The following is a 17809-nucleotide window of genomic DNA, read 5'->3' as shown; positions in this document are numbered from 1 at the left end:
CGGGTGTTCGCAGCTGGGTCCAAGCCCCGCTTCACCTCCCTGGGCCCCCTCCCCAGTCAGCGCCAGATGCAATACTGCACTGATGTGGTTCTTGCTCTGCTTTTCCTGGATCCAGGGAACAAAATGTCCTTTGGTGCCCACTGCTGAGCTTGGTGGCTCAGGAGTAGGGGGATTTCTGCTGCCTCTGGCCAGTCCTTGGCGATCCCTCCTTTCTTGCATAGGGGTGCCACGGGATCTAGCTTTGGGATCATCCACCATCTACTCATCCACCAAAAACCATAAAAACCAATGTATTCCTCCTCCTGAGCAAAAGTACGTGGAAGCCTGAAGGGATGAAAAAGGTTCTCCCGAGCCCAGAAAACACCAGCAGTTGCTGAGCTGCTCCGTTCACAGGACCTGTCTCCTCAGTCCTTCTGCTGCTCCCCACAAAACTATGGAGAATCTTTACAGAGATCTACAGAGATCTCTGAGCAGCATCTCCCCAGCCCAGAGCACCGTGTTGATATTCTGGTCTTCCCGCTCCTGCAAAGCAGCCTTATTTATCCCAAACCAACCAGCCTCCTCCTGAACACCAGTGAATTATACCGGACGATATCTAATGCGACGAATGGGCACCATGTCTGAGCTGATGATACAGTGCCGTCCCCTCATGCAAGACAAAGCTTCCAGATATCTGTGCACAGGCAATGCATTAGCGCTGCCTGAAATGATGTTCCCTGCAGCTTCCACGTGCACGCAGTAAAGAGAGAGGGGGAAAAAAATAGCAGGCAGCACTTTGCCTCTCAAATGATCACCACACAAAGTATTGACTTTTCAAAATAATCTCATCAGTGCTGCTGGGTACAGAATTTATTCCGCATCCGATGTGGATGCAGCCCTGTTGTTTAACCATTCAAACATGCTCTGACTTCAAAAAGCATTTTAGGCAAGACAGAGAGGTTTATTTTAATTAAAAGCCTCGAGTCCAAGATGATTATTACTTCTGTTCCTGTTGCTTACCCCCAGGGACTGGAGATCCACTACACTACGTCCTGTGCAAACTATTTAACACTTGTGCCTGAAGGTCTTTGCACTTAGAGACAATCTGGGCAGAAATTGTAAATGAATATGAAATCCCAGTTTCTCCCCTCCCTTTTGATCCCTCTCTCTGGCTCAGAATGGCAGGGCACAGTGAACAGATTTGGAGTCTGTTTGCCAAAAAAAGGAGCTAATATTTACTGCTAGCAATGTTTGTCTTTTCTGTAATGCTCTTGATCTAAATCGCTTTACAGAGCCGAATGGCCATGCATTGGAAATGCCTCAAAACTCACTTGTACAAAACACAGCCCTTGGAGCATAACTGGAACCAGACTCATATTCCATGAGCTCTGGAAAAACAAATTCTTATGCCTGAAAATTGATCAAATAGCATCTCTCTGACCACACAAGGGCTACCGCATCACTGCAAAACCACTGCCAGACACACTGAAAAAAACCAGCTTCGGGAGAGTGAGTGTGAGCACCAGCAGAAGCAGCTCAGAGAAGGTGGGCACGAGAAGGGGAGCGATGGGTGGCCACTTTTTAAAAAATACAGAGGGGAAAAAGATGGAGAGAGAAGGGGGCAGACACTCTGTGAGAGACCATGGGAGGTCTAACACCCCTGCGCAGGGCCAGGCTCACCTCCTCCCACTGGCTTCCAAAACAGATTTCAATAGCTACTCCCAAAATCTCATCTATGCTCTTTTTTGCTTTACATTTTGTTTTGAATAGACCTGTGGAAGCAGCCAAAGGGGAGGTTCGCTTTGTTGCTGTAAGCTTGTCATGGCAGGTCTGCCCCAAACCAGGGAGAACGGGGCTTCAGCAAGTGCTTCCAGCTTTCGAGCTCCTCCTGACCGTGATCTTGCACCCTGAGGTCTGGCTAATGTCTACCAGGCTGCTGTGTACTTAAGAAAAAATATTTATCATGGAATCACTGAATGGTTAGAGTTGGAAGGGATTTTAATGATCATCTTGTTCCAATCCCCCTGCCATGGTCATGGACACCTCCCACCACACCAGGTTGCTCAAAGCCCTGTCCAGCCTGGCCTTGAACCCCTCCAGGGATGGGGCAGCCACAGCTTCTCTGGGCAACCTGGGCCAGGGTCTCATCAGACAGTTTAAGATTTAAGACAGTTTAAGACCATCTTAACAATTTAAGACAGTTAAAGACGTCTGTGCCCAGGTACATGTTACTGCCACTTGCACACAGTTGGCATGAGGATGAGAAAACCATTTTGAAGCAGAGCAGGAGGCACCTGGGGATGTTCTCCACAAAACAGTGCTTGGTGTGAGCTCCCTCTCACTTGGGAAAGAGCCTTTCTGAGATGGAGGAGAGTCCATGTTTCCTCAGCTCTCCTGATATCATTGGTCTATATTGACTTGGCCTGAAATAGTATTTGCTAGAATGATTTTTCCCTCCTGTTAAATACCTCCTGACCCATCTGAAGGACCACAGGGAGCCATTCTAACTGGAGCAGAACTGATCGCCGCTACCTGAGAAAGCAAGAGTCAGCCACCTTAAGCACACACCAATACAATTTAATTTAAAGCCCACATGGGAAATCAAGGAAGGAAAATACATCTGAGAAACGGTCCATGTCTCTAACACCTGCCAACACTCAGGTCTCGGCCAGATCCTGCTTCTCTGGGGCTGGCCATTGCTCTTTGGGCAACACATCCAATAGGAAGGATGCACCATTTCCCTATTATTTCAAGCCTGCCTTTTCCACATATGATCCCTCTTTCTCCTCCCCATTCTTCCACTGTTTCTACCCTCTCCCCACCTCCTGCAGCCCCACTGCTGTTGTACAATCCTTCCCCTCTGTACCTTCTGCCATCTGGAACCGCCTTCCTGTATCCCACCAACTCACTCCCAGCTTCGTCTGCAAACTCATCTCCAGGCCCTTGCCTTTCCTTTGAATTTCTCTCTCCTTCTGCTGCTGTTTATTATTTAACTCTGTCATTGCATTATTTAAAGCACTATTAAGGCACGCTTGAAACAGAGTCTGCACAGAAGTGCCACAGTGTAGAAAGTTGAACCCTCGACAAAAATACCCCGAGAGCCAAAATTGTGACAGTTGGGGGAAGTTGTTTGGATGGAAGAGGGGGAAGCACTTTCTGGATGCTAACATGGATTTTCTCTCCCCCTGGGAGATATAAGAGCCTCTTCGAGATGCCTTTTGCTCGCTGCAGCTTTGGGGTGAGGTTTCCTGGTAGCCTTGCCCGGCCAGCTGACACCAAGACAGAGTTGTCCCTTCCTGTCCCACCCTCGCTGCCCTTGTCACCTAGTACCACTCAAACCACAGGCTTGTGGGCACCATACCCTCCTTAAAAATCATTCTTTGGGGATGACCGCAGAGGGGAAATGCTCTATCAGCAACCCAAACTCATCCCCCTCTCCCTGCCATTCCTTTCCAGCATATGTGAAAATCGCACGTCAGGGGGATATGGGAAAACACAGCCAGGTCTTCATTCTGAAAAGGGCTTTGTTTCAAATCAGACATAATCCCACAGGAGATAATGCAGATGCATAAATGCTTTGCTTAAAGATAAGGTGACTTATGGCCCTGCAGAAGGTGTGGGCAAAGCCACGTAGGAATGGGAAAAGGGAACCTGTTCCCTTAATGGCACTTCCCTATGTGGTTTTATCCTTGGTTTTTCTTCAGGAATAAGCAGCAAAATTACTGTATTCTTCATGAGCTCTGCTACCCCAGGAGAAAAGAAATGTGAGATGAAGCCTTCTCTTCAAGGGCTTTGAAACCCAAGAAAGTGCTACGTAAAGGGATGTATTTTTACCCTTACAAGTAAAAGACCACAAATATTTTTTTTTCAAGGCCCTGGAGCACTTGTGCAATTCAGTAAAAGCTTTGCTGCCTGCGGACAAGCCCCAGGGCCATTCTTTCCCACCGTGGGGCCAGTTACCTGAAGTCTCTGCACTCTTTTGACTCGTCCCACCGCAGCCTGGGGGGCAGAAGGGCCACGGTCCCCGCTGCATGAAAGAGCAAGGCGAAAGCTGAGTCCTGGAGTCCTGCTGCTCTACAACCAGAGCACACGTCCTCCCTTCCTCCCTTCCTCTGAGCGAAGCCACCACAGGCGTTTCCATGGGCCAAAGGGTCACTAAATGGCCGCGGGTTAACCTGTGAGGCAAATTTTAGGGAGGGCTCCAGACTTCTCTGCTTCCCCATCAAAGAGCTCAGCTCCTGAACTTGATTTCCCCAATGGATATTTTTTGCTTCTTGAAGGGCTCCACTGAGGCCAGTCTCACCAGGAGGTCTGGGAGGCACTGATGGCTCGGTGGGATGGGATGGGATGGGATGGTGCTTCCTCCCTCCCTGTTGCCCACGTGCTGGGACGAGGCTTGTGAGGTGCAACAGGGGCAACAAAACATTCGTGACTCTCCCAGTCCTGCCCTTCGTGCTGTGGGTTCAGCTCTCGCATCCCCCCAGATACGTTACAAACCACCGCGGCTTCACCAAGGCCAAACTCGCGCTTTGACAAGTGAATACTAGAATCCAGACCAGGATTTCCAGTCGTTGCTAGCACATGCCAGGAGGCCAGGAACAAGCTTTTTAAAGACTTTTAAAAGACTTTTACAAGACTCCACCCAATTCAGTCTGGACAGTGCTGGAGGGTAGTAAAGAAGACAGAAATGCTTATATCCAGGTTTGACTCTTTTGATTCACATAAACTTGGTAACAGCTAAAGTTTTTTAGTGAGAAAAGGCTGCTGGATGATCAATGAAATGAGCAGTAATCTCACAGGAAGCCACACATTTAATCCATTGGCAAGAAATGTGCAGCACTGTGTTTTGGGAGGTTTTTAATCCCCAGCGTAACAGCCTGGACTGCCCTTGCTTTTCCAGGAAGGTCTAATGCTGTTTAAAATCACAGGGCAGGACAGAGGCGAGGAGCTGCCAGACCTGCCTCTCCTCCCAGGCCTGGAACCGGCAGCGCCAAAACACCCCCAGAGCAGCATCACTGGTAAAACTTGCACCGGCACAATCCCTTTATCGTCATCAGCCTCAGACCTGAATTAACCACAGAAGCACCGATCAGACGTGACCTGCTCAGAGCATCCCTCTGCCACAGCCAAGGGACACGGAACAGTGGCACATTTCTGAGAGCACCCGGACAGGTTCAAGGTTCCAAACTTAAAAGACTCAGAGAAAAATGTTTTTCTCTTCCAAAAATGAATTCCAAAATGCTCCCAAACATGTTGCACCAATAACTGTTGTGTTCAGCTGCAGTTCTTCCACAGCAAGGGCTTTCCCTTCCTCCCGCAGAGGGCTCAGCTGAGAGCAGGTCCCTCCAGCAACATGGGACCGTCTTACATGGCACACAGCGAGAGGGACCCGAGTAGCCTTTACACAAGCAATCACGCTTCCAAAACATTTAGTGCTCCTCAACAAATCAGTTCTGGAAGCTATGAATAGTTGGCTAAAGATGCATTTTAAAAAATGATCACTTACCTGCCAGAATATGCTGTCTATTGTATTTCCCAGAAAGCCATCTCTGCCTTCTGATGACACCAGCTTAGGTCCCAGAATAGTCATAAATTCATCAAAATCAACCTGGCCGTCCCCTGGAATGAAAGAAAAAGATCAGTGTTTTCACAGAAGTACCACTTAGTGCCATTGTCCAACGTGCTGCTCTGGATCTGATGCATATCATGGATCCACACATGCATTACAGCACCTTCTACATCAACTTCAGGGTACCTATAGATCCAAATTTGTTGCTATCCAAATGAATGGCCCATGTTGTGGCACACCCACAACTGAAGACAGGACCAGGTGATGCACAAACAGAGATGAATAGGTCATTCCCCAGGCCCAGAGAGTTTGTAAGGAAGTCACTTCTCAAAAAAAACAATTTTGGCAGAAGGACAGTGGCCATCAGCACGGCCAGGGCTCTTCCCCTCTACAGATCCACCCAACAGCCAGGTCTCTGCAAACCTTTAACAGGGCCAACCTCTGCCTCCAGAGGAAGGGAGTGCACGCAGAGGGAAGAGCCAGATTATTGCGAATCCACAAGGCATTTCATTTCAGCTTTCCACCAGCATCCATCTCTTAACAGCCCTGTGTGCTCAGCATGCAGAGCAGGCAGTGGAGACACGGCTTCAGTGCCATTAGCAGGAAGAGGAGACTGCTCCTGCCATTAATTAACTGAGCCTATGCAGTCCCAAGCCCCTCCAGTATATTGTATGTTTTGTAAATGAGGCATGTGGCTGTTTGAAGTGTATCTGAGCATTGTATCAAATATTACTTTTCCCTCAGAGAACTTCTGTGATGCTTAATGAAAATGGCGAAAAAAAGGAAAATTCATGCCTGTTGAAGGATCTAAAAAATTTGAGCTTCTCTGAACTAGTAGTTCTACCTCTGAAGTAGTAGTTCTACCTCTGAAGTAGTATTTCTACCTCTGAAGGGTAGTTCAATGTCTATATGCCTCTCCTTTGTCTATCAGTCCATGACATATCCTCCTACATGTTACTAGGCCAATTGATACAGGTGGATATATTAGCCCTCCTTCAAGTCTGGAAACAGAATCAGCAACTGTAGGACTTTCTGGTTCTGTTTTTTTTTTTTTTTCAAATTCCGCTGGAACTGACTGCATCCACCTCTCCATGTAGTTGCTGTTGCTAAATTGTTAGGTGTAGGAAGTGTCTAAAACCATCAGACTAAAGCAGATCAATGCAAGGGCTACTATTAAAATGTCACTATTGACTGCAGTACTTGCAGCAGCCCTGCATGACAGCTTTACCACGTGCCCTGCATGCTGCTGCTATCTCTCCCTCTTATAATATTTCATATGCTTGATCTGAGCATATGCACCACTGATTGAAATCTCTCCATGTCCTTATCTTCACAGAAACACAATGTGAAAATAAGCAGAGTCAAAACGCTCGTTTGCCAGAATAGTGATCTCTATTCACTTGGCTCTGCCCCTAATTTATTGAAGACAAGAGTGAATATCCTGGGGGTGAGCCAGTGACAGGGGCTCTGAAAGGAAACCCAGGAGGGATTCATAATAGCTTTGATCCCGTAACGTGCAAGAAGACCCCATCCAACTGCTAAAGTCGCTCACACCTTCAGGGCTCGGCATACGCTGAAGGGCTTTGCAGGGCTGGAGCAGGCTGAGCTCTTGCAGGATGGAGCTCATTTCTGGGACAGCTTATTAAGCAGAAAAGGAAAGGGGTGGGCACCCCATCACTTGGAAAGCCATTCTTTAAAACATTTATGGGCTACGAGGAAATGCGTTCCTTCTGCTTCCCCATGGGAGGCATCAGTTTATGGCATCAAGTCGGATTGTATCAGTCACAGCATGTTGGATCACGTTGGGGAAGGTAATGCAAGGTGACAGTGGATCCGGGGCGATTTATATTGCAGTACATCACTTCAAGGGAAAGGCAGTAACAAAACCATACACTATGATGCAAATTGGGTTAAAGAAATTAGCCAGATTAGCAAGAAAACAATTTGCATGTTAAAGAGATTCTAGTACCTGCCCGTGCATATATTTGGTCTATCCATATGGGACCCCAAAATACTGAGTTATTTAATTTGTGTTTTCTACAATGTCATGTCATCCACAGAGGAAAGGCAAGACTCAGTCCTACACATGACTCATGAGAAAGTGGGTGCCAGGACTCCTGGGCTCTGTGTCTGACTCAGAACAAGACTTTGGGCAAACCCTTGCTCATGACTTCCATGCGCCTTTGCCAGGGATCATAACTAGCTTCATAGGGTTTAATTATCAGTGTAATTATGGCGTTTTCCACAACCTCAGAAGAACGATGCCATTACAAAATGCATTATACCCTTATTGACTGCTTTTTCAATTAAAACTCTTAACTAGCAAGGAAACTAGACCCCAAAACATTTTGCCTAGTAGAAATATCCCTTTAACATTTGTTTTAAGCTGCAGAAAACAAACCTTCCTGCCATCAGGATCCCAGGAGAATGTAGCATCATCATATCAAGAAAGAGAACTCACAATTTTGGCTGAAAATTCCTTTTGCAGTATTCAACAGCCAGGAAAGAAATATTATAAAAAACAACACATAGGCTCCAAGACGCACCCAGTGCAGCTCTGCATGGCTGCAAGGTGAAAATGCTCAAGGGTCGCTCTCTACAACCATGGCATAGCCAGGTGATGCTCAATACCCACATCCCCTATAGGGTCCATCAGTGTTCAGGCCACTCATCACCTCCTGGGATCGCTCAGGTTGAAATTTGTGTTGGGTACAGTCAAAAGATGCCTTCCTTCTCCTCCTACTCCGAGCCACAGTCACGTACACGGTGCTACAAGCTGATGTGCGATGCACACATCAAGCATCTGTTTGAGAATCTGCATTGGAGGCAAATCAAGCACGGCGCACGTCCCCACGTTTGGCTTCATTGTGCCTACAGATGTGCTCCTCGCCTGGGAGCAGCTGATATTCAGAGCGAGCGATGTGCGGCTTATTCAGAAATGAACTTTTAGTTGGGTTTAAGGGCTGGGAGGAAGGGAGGAAAATGCCAGGCTGGAGCATGCGTATTGTCTACACTGCTTTTACCCTCCCTTGCTCCTTTCCGCAAGCCACCCAGCCAGCCCCAAACATCATTGCTGATGAGCAGTCACACAGCCCCAGTCCCTCACCATCCCCCCAGGCCAATTTATAACAGAATCACAGAATCTTCCTGGTTGGAAGGGACCTTTGAGATCATCGAGTCCAACCACAAAAAAAGCCAAAAAAAAAACCCAAAACCAAAACAAAACACAACAAAAACCCACCCACAACCGCACCCCACACCCACCCACAAACAGACACAAACCAACAATCTCGGGCACTAGAGCATGCCCTGAAGTGCCATGTCTACACGTTCCTTAAATACCTCCAGGGATGGTGACTCCACCACCTCCCTGGGCAGGCTGTGCCAGTGCCTGACCACTCTCTCAGGAAAGTCATTCTTCCTAATATCTAATCTAAACCTCCCCTGCCCCAACTTCAGACCATTTCCTCTGGTCCTGTCATTATTCCCTTGGGAGAAGAGGCCAACACCCACCTCTCTACAACCTCCTTTCAGGTAGTTGTAGAGGGCAATGAGGTCCCCCCTCAGCCTCCTCCAAACTAAACGCGTGTGGTGTTCACATCCTCCCTCCACCTTCTGCCTCCAAGCTCACATTAACTCATCACCCTGAAGGAAAACAACCCTGTAAGGAGGGAGGGGGCACAAGCAGTCGAAAAGCTATGACCAGGATGGAACGAGTTGTGCTCCCCATCCAGTGATGGTCACAGCATCTCTCCTCTCCCTGCTCCTACCAGATCCAAATGCAGATGAGGTTTATAAACCCAAGCCATGCTGAAGTCCCTGATTGGTGAATGCATTCATACGTTGCAATAACTTATTTACAAACTGGGAGGGCAGGGAAACCTCACAGCATGGCGGTGTGGGTCAGCGCGGGCAGGGGAAGACCATCAGGTGGCAAGGTGGGTGAGGAGCAGAGGGGTTCTGGCCAGGATGCGATCCAGATGCCACCCCATCCCTGAATTGCCATCCACAGCCAAGGGACGGACACTGCTTGTGCGGGTGATCTTAGCAAAACACCAGAGCTGAGCTTAACCCCTGGTTTTAAACCCCCTAAAACATTTATTTATTTACTTACACTTATGCCCTAACATTTTCCTTCCCCATAGTGCTTCCCGACATTAATGTCGAAGAGTCAGAAGGGGGTTAGCAATCACGTGGCTGAACCTCGCATGACTAAAACTATGACTCAGATCATCACTGGCCACATCATCAGAGACAAATCAGATCTGCTTATCATTACTAGTCTGTTAGCATCGGCTGGGCGCTAAGTGCTTCCAGATACCCACAAAGGTTGCTCCCTGCAAGACACTGTCTCAGTCCTGACAAAACCCAGGCAAATGTGATAATAAAAAGGAACAGCAACTAGATGCACTGTCAACGGGCCCAGGAAAAATCATGTGATCCTGGCTAATTGCTCCATCGCAGAAAGAGGATGCTTTGGGTTCTCTGGGAACCTTTTCAGTGCCTAAATACATGGCCAGCAAGGGGTCCTGAACCTGCCAAAGTGACAACACTCATTGTTCACTCACTCAGTGCAGAAAGACCTTAATAATTTGAGTTTGAACACCTCCAGCGTCCATGTTTGCTGTGCTGTGAGATCAGTTTGGCTGCCACCACAGAGGTCCACAGAGCTGCAGCAGGGAAACATTGGGCCTCACGTCATAGAATCATGGAATGGTTTGGGTTGGAAGGGAGATTAAGGGGCATCATCTCATTCCAACCCCCCTGCCATGGTCACAGACACCTCCCACTAGACCAAGTTGCTCAAAGCCCCGTCCATCCTGGCCTTGAACCCCTCCAGGGATGGGGCCTCCAGAGCTCCTCTAGGCAATCTGTTCCGACATCCACTTATGCCAAAGACACTGACGGCAATGGAGCAGCAGCTAAGAGCAGCGTGGAGCTGGGAAACCAAGTTCTTTTACCAGCTCTCCCAGAGACTGCAGCCCAAGGAAATTTGCCTTGGACATGACAGACCCAAGGAAGGGGTGTCTGCACCTCTGAAAAATGGCAATTAGCTCTTCTAAATAAACCAATGTGATGTGGAGTAAAAGGAAAAGTGTTAATGACTCCATGTGTAGAGGAGCCTTTAAAACTACCACTGCACTCCCAGGGGGCAAACTCTGGGTTGGATGTATATGTTGGGAGGAGCTGAAGGAACCTCCAGCACTTTTGAAGGGGGATTTACTCTCCTAGGCTACTTGCCTTCAACCTCAATTCCTTCATATTGGGGTTGTGCTTCCAGATCCCCAGGTCAAAGAGGTTTCAAGGCGGTACCATTTGCTCTTGCTGGAGGTGCTGTGCTTCACTGGTGCATCAGAGCTGAGCACAGAAAATCACAGCCCTCTCTCTGAGCTGATGGACTTTCAGCTCCAGTCCAAGGAGTTCATCTTCCCTCAGCACCCTGACTTTAATGAAGAGAAGGGAAGGCTGTATTTGCCGGAGGATGTTTAGCAGGAAAAATGAAGCATTTGAGGGCAGGCAGAGCTCTGCAGTCACCTCATCAGGGCACCAAGGAGGACAACCACAGCACTAAACACCCCTGGCTGCACTCTTACACCAAACCAAGCTACACCCGTCTGGCCTGAGCTCCATCCTGCCTTTCTCTTGGTACACTTGCCCTGATCCCACAGGATCTACTGTCAGCAGTGGTTTGCCCAGGTTGGATGTGCTGGGCAGGGAGGGTGCAGAGGACACCACCCCCAAACCACGGGGGACCGGGCAGAGGAGAGAGGGACTGGGCTGAGCTGGGATGGCAAATTCCCACGTCCCAGGTAGCAGCAGCCCATGCTCTTGCAAATTCTCCTGCCAGAGCTCTTCTGCTTTGAAGAAATAATTAAACGCTCAGAGGAGCAGCAGTGTGAACTCATCTCACCCTCCATCCCGTGGGAGAGCCCCGACCCTCAGCCTTCAGTCCACCGCTGTCTGTCCAAGAGTGTCCCATCGGAGTGGCTCCCTTGGAGGATGTAATTAAATATTCATTGGGTTGGAGAGAGACAGGGCAGGAGAGGGAAAGAAAAAGAGAGGGGGAGAACGTGCATGGATTGCATCGCCTATACCCAAGGGCAGAACAGAGACTTACACCTGGTTTTCAGAGCCTTGTGCGTCAAACTGGGAGCCTGCATCATCTGGCCTGACTGCCTCCTAAATAACCTTTTTCCCTGGCCACTCTCAGGATTATCGGGTTCTCTCTCCTTCTTAAAAGTTCCTTGCCATGGCACTGAAATGATGCACACATTTAAACAGAGATGAGGATCTGCTGTGTGTAGACTGATAAGTATTCACACCTTTTTTTTTTTTTTTTTCTCAAATTTGACCTCCAGAGTGCAGCTAGGTGATATATTTAAAGTTAATGAGCTAGTCTTTTGCAGCTTGGGTCCCAGGCGCACACAACACTCCTGTTTATTTTTATTCTCTTAATAGCAAGCTGCAGTGACTCTCTGTCCCGGTCTGTGTCATTGTTTGTGCCCATAAAGTAACCTGTGCAGCAATAACGCTGTCTGGGGAAGGCTGCTGCTGCTGTGCCTTGAAACGATGCAGAGGATGTGCACAGAGAAGCTCCAGCCACAGGATATTTCCCAGACGAGCATTTGGGTTTCAGAGATTTTAAGGTCAGAGGAGAACAGCCTGATTGCCAGTCTGGCCCTTTCCCCAGCACGACCCAGACACTTTCTGCCTAATTACAGCCTCGATCCATAACTTCAACCAGAACTGGGGAAAGTCTTTCATCAAACTTTCAACTTTGAAAACAGTTTCAATTATAGACAACCATGAAATTGCCTGGAAAGACCAGAAAAAGCTCCACTACTGTGCCAACACAGATATTTTGTGGTGGGGAAACTGAGGCGCAGAGTGTCACCATCCCAAACATTATCAGCAAGGAGGCTGCCAGCAGAGCCGGGTGCTCGACCCCCCCCTGCCTGGCTATGCTGTGATCCACAGGCATGGGACATGCAACCAGTCCCCAGGATGGAGAAAGGTGACAACGAGCACCTCCTATGTCCAAAGAGTCCTATTTGCATTCCCTTGGGAGGTTCTGTCCCAGAGCCACCTGCAGAGGGGCTCTGATATTCCTTAACATGGAATAGAATCATTGAATGGTTTGGGTTGGAAGGGACCTTAAAGATCATCCAGTGCCACCCCCTGCCCTGGGCAGGGACACCTCCCACCACACCAGGTTGCTCAAAGCCCCGTCCAACGTGGCCTTGAACCCCTCCAGGGATGGGGCAGCCACAGCTTCTCTGGGCAACCTTGGCCAGCATGATACATAGGCATATACATAAAAAATACAGTGTCATACATGTAAAAATTCCAGTGTCATACAAGGCATACATGTAAAAAATACAGTTTCTCATCTCTCTTGCTCCTTGGGAACAGTGGGGATATATCCATCAGCCACTTTTTTACCATTCCCCAGCTCCGCCATACATCCCACAGCTTTAATGACTGCATCTTGAGCCTTCAGCTCGAAGGAAGGGGTGAAACATCTCTGCTGGAGCTTACTCTGTCCCTTAAGGGCACCTCCAAGTCCTGCGGTTTTAGGAGCGGCTGTGAGGAGCTGGCTGCTTTGGTTCAATGACAACTACACATAAAAGATTAGCAAATTGTACAGACACATGTTCCTGGAGGAGGAAATTTCCATGAGGTCTGAAAGGCTCAAATGGAGCCCAGAAAGACAGAGCCAGAGGTGCATCCATCATGACACCGAGAAAAGGACCTTGAGAGTTACTCATTTTGACAGTCCGTTGGCTTGTCTTGCAAGGAAGAGGAAACGGCTGCAGAGGACCTGTTTGCTTCCCCATTAAAAAAAAAATAATCTATTAACTCCCCATGTTTGCCCAAGGGGAGTCTGTCCAGGAGACAGTGATTGAAGAGGACTGGGGCCTCTGCCTCTGCGGTGCCAGGTGGGACGTGTCCCATGCTCCACCAGCAGCACTAAAACAAGCAGGATGCTGTCAGCACTTGGCAAGAAGAAAACTCCAACAAAAACAGTGACTGCAGTAAAAAAAACCCCATATCCATCAGACACCTGCCAAGCAGCAGTGCCAGCTTCACGCTGGCCCTGGGAAGCCACAGGACGCCCCAATTACCATCCCTGTGAGCCACCATCCTGCAGGAAAAGGCACTGCAGAGCCTGCTGAGCGTGGTGTGCCGCTAGCATGGCACACAGGCCACCACTGTCCCCTCTGCCCCATGTTCCCTCTGCCCTGTGTTCCCTCAATCATGCTGTCCCCTCCACCCCATGTCCCCTCCACCCCATGTCCCCTCCACCCCGCTGTCCCCTCCACCCCGCTGTCTCCTCCACCCCATGTCCCCTCTGCCCCATGTCTCCTCCACCCTCTGTCCCCTCCATCCTGCTGTCCCCTCCACCCTACTGTCCCCTCCATCCATGTTCCCTCCACCCCACATCCCCCGAGACCCTCGGCCCTGCATGTATAAACCAAGAGGGCTCATTTTGCAGGTCTTGGCAGAGTTCTCGCATCGTGCAAGTTGTAGCCAGTTGATCCCCTTGTCAAATGGATCAAGAGGAGCAAAATCACGTCCCCACTAGCCAGGACTTTAATTATTTTTGCTCCCTAGGCCCCGGGAATAGCAGGAGGGCTCTCTGTGCATTGCAGCAGCTATCAGACAGCTCGGCGCAACTTCGAGATGACCAGCAAGTCCCAGGCTCATTAAAACACTCCCTGTGGCATATGCATTCTGTGAAACCAAAAGCATAACACCAGGAATACTGCATTTTAAGGAATAAATAAAATTAAACAAAGAGGCAAACAAATTCTAGTGGGAGGTGTCCCTGCCCAGGACAGGGGGGTGGAAACAGATGGTTTTGAAGGTCCCTTCCAACCCAAACCATTCTATGACTCTATGAAATCGCAGGGCATGGCTGCGTGAGACAGACCACAGATCGTACACTGTGTTGTGCAGGGGACTCTGCCCCACTGCAGCACAGGGTGGACATGTTTCTGGGAGGGAATTGCAATTCAGTGTTTCCTCTTGTCCTGTCTATTCAACACGGCTGCACTCAGCCATCCATCGAAGACAGAATTTAATATCACTTATGAACCTCTTCCCGGTACTGAGCTGCAAATCTGACTAGCTTCACCAGTACCAATAATTACTCTTCTTTCTTAGCAGCGAGAACACATAATATGATAATCTCCATTTTACAAATCAGAGCAGACACGAAGAAAGTGGCCTCTATAAATAAAGACAAGTCTCATCAAATCCATCTCGCCGACCGAGTTTCTCAGCTCAGCAACTCACTTTAAAGGACAACCACGCTGAAATGTTGCTAGATCCTTTCTCACATATGAAAATCAGAGGACTTTGAGCACAGAGGAGAAACCCAAAGTCTGCAACAACCTGTCCACGCTTTTCCTATTAACTCTGCATTTTAAACATGGAAACTGTTTCTGGTCTACCTCCAGCAGCCTGGGCTGTTTTACAGCGTTTCATTATGAAATGTTGAAACACAAGGAATTATCCATGGCAGTAAAGTGGGGGGAAAAAATACCAAAGAAAAGAAGAAGAGAGGGAGAGACAGAAGAAAGAGATAAAAGGCTCTCAGCTTGTGCATGTCACTGTTGTCCCACACAGGGCAGTGCAAGCTGGTCTTCTGGACAGAAGGATACATTTGGCCATGCAACGTTGAAGAGCGAGGAACTCAGCACTTAACTTTTAGAATAGAGATTTATTCTCCCTCCAGATCTTCCAGTCTGGGTCCTTTGGTCATTCCCATCCCTGTGACACAGGATACACACTCCAGCTACTGGAGCACCCAAATTTGACATCCCTTCCCTCATGTGGGGAAGCAAGTGCCAGCAAACCAAAGCAACACCTGTGTACGAGCCCTGACCCAACAGCAGTACAACAGCTTGGAGCACTGGCTTGTAGGGAGACAGTGTGCTGGCACCATCCCTTGACGCCATGCAGCTATTCCACTGTCATTTATTCCCTCTCCAAAGGGGATCACAGGCAGTCTGTACACCTCGCTGCATGGGGCAGCACCTAAGCGGCAAAACTTCTGCATCAGAACATAAAAAGCCAATAAATCTGCAGACCCCCATCACAACCATGGAGCTGCCCAAAGCCAGATGGACCTCAGAAGTGCCACCTGGGAGAGCTGCATATCTTCAAAATCTATTTTGGCAGGGTCACTGTGAATAGATTCCTGTTTTTTTTACCCCCCGCCCCCTTCAATTCTCTGCTCCACAAAGAGCCATTGCAAAGCAGCTTGGGAATATGCAGAATTTTAAATTGGCATTTCTTGCCCCTCTTTTTTAGTGCTCATAAGGATGTCATAGCTGTATTTTCGCTACTACTGCTGACGCATCACATAATGTGATAAAAGGTAACAGGTAGCTCGCTTGTACGCTGATGAAACCAGCTTGTCTTTTGCTTGATCAAAGTATTTCCTATTTGTACTATAATAAACAATTTGACACACTGGGGTTTTTTTCTTTCCCTTCTTGTGTTAGCCTGAAGTTATTTTTCCAGGGTACTGAAAACCAGCTGCTCCTCTAATTAGTACACTGAGTGCTTATTTTATTCCTCAGATAAAAGTGTCTTATGTTTAACGAAACAGTTTGACACTTAAGTCACACATTCATCTATTTTATTGCAAAAGTCTGCTTAAAGAGTAGGCATCCCAGATAAGGCAACACATTTAATGTGCCATTTCTCTGCATTTTTATTAGCATTACTGCCAATTGGAAGGATTTACAAATAATTTCTTTTCCAGCACATAAATACATAAAATATTTTACTTTCCACATACTGGCAGAACATTTCAGGTCATTCTCCAGATTGCAGACAGAAATGTAGGCACCTCTCAGAGTCTGCAATGTTTACGTTCATGCAATACCTAATTATGTCAAAAGATAAAGCAAATCAAGGGTATAAACTAAAGGTAAAATTTGACCTCTATTTCCAGACCAAAAGCAAACAATATGTCCCTATAAGGGACGGCACACTGGATAGATGCCCAGCTATACTCAACAACCTTCTCCTGGCACACAGTCACACACCACTATCAAGATGTAAGCAAAGCTTTGGCCTAATGTGATTCTCATGCTCTGAGTGACAGAACCACCATTCCTCACCTCTCTTCCCCGAAAGAGGCATTTTTGCACAGAAAACCCCTTTGCCTTCTCTTCTATTCTGCTACTTTCATCCCCCGCATTACAGCAGTGCCATAGCATCTTGCGGTAGTTCATAAAAGGGTGTTTCTGATGATTTATGAGATTTCTCTTGAGACCTTGAAATATTCCAAGTATATTCTCATTTTTCTCACTAATTCAGTTTTTTTATGCCAACTATAATATTTCCCCCTGTGGCAGCTGCATTCCTCTTCACCTGGGTAAAGCATGCCTTGCAGAACAACAAAGGGACTTGGAAGAAAAGGTGGAGAAGGCATTTTTAGGAAATGCAGTGGATACTCCAGCCTCTGATGTTTGCCTTCTTCCAAAGAGGACTGGCAAAAACTAGATATTCACTGGAAATACCTGCATTCAGCAAAGCTGTGCTAAGAGGGCACATGCAGCTGGGAACATGGTCCTTTGCCGGGCTGTGGCGTGTCCTTAGGACAAGGCATGGCCAAGGCTGAGGGCTTCACACGTGCCACCACCAGCTCCCGTCATTGACCCCCTGTCACAGCATGGGAATGAAACATCTCCTGGCCCAGTGGCCCAAACTCGCCTCAGCTGTTGGTGTAAAAAAAGGCCAAGTCGATGTGCAACTGTGCGGTCAGTCTGTTGGGAATATTTGACAGCCAGCTCTGGGGATGGGAAGCTGGTTTTGATGCTTCTTAATACAGGATTTTCTCTGAGTTTGCACTTGCCTGTGCACGGGAAAATATATCTTGTTCTGTTTATGAGCCCCAACCCATCCTGGAGTCCCATCTTACCATTTCTTGATTAAACTTCTCTCCCTCTTCCCCAGCCCTGTGACAGCTTTTCCATGCCCTGGCACTGAAGCCCAGCAGGTAAGTAACCCAAGCCTCTCTCTGTGCCATGAGCTTCATCCTTGTGCTTCAACCTACATCCTTGTGATGATGAAAGGCAGGAGTTCCCTCCTGCCACTCTGAGCCCTGGAAGACATTTGGAAGCTCTTGATCATCCTTAATATCACCTCATGGCATTATCTGGGGGCAAACCCACCCATTGCACTCACTTCCACCCATCGATGCCAGGGCTACTGGCATTTCACCTGTGGGGGAAGGCTGAC

General features: G+C 48.1%; 1 protein-coding gene across 3 annotated transcripts in view; it reads right to left on the bottom strand.

Annotated features, from left to right (window-relative positions):
• Window positions 1-17809, bottom strand: part of CALN1 (calneuron 1) — a 138395-nt gene that overhangs the window by 54523 nt on the left and 66063 nt on the right. For all 3 annotated transcript variants that reach the window (XM_074160724.1, XM_074160726.1, XM_074160725.1), the window contains one exon: window positions 5486-5598. In XM_074160724.1, coding sequence (XP_074016825.1) covers window positions 5486-5598 — 113 coding nt within the window. The remainder of the gene's footprint in view (window positions 1-5485; window positions 5599-17809) is intronic.

The sequence above is a fragment of the Numenius arquata genome, chromosome 18 (genome assembly GCF_964106895.1).
Source record: "Numenius arquata chromosome 18, bNumArq3.hap1.1, whole genome shotgun sequence".
NCBI lineage: Eukaryota > Metazoa > Chordata > Aves > Charadriiformes > Scolopacidae > Numenius > Numenius arquata.
Note: the sequence above shows the minus strand (reverse complement) of the source record. Positions and strands in the feature narration are given on the sequence as shown.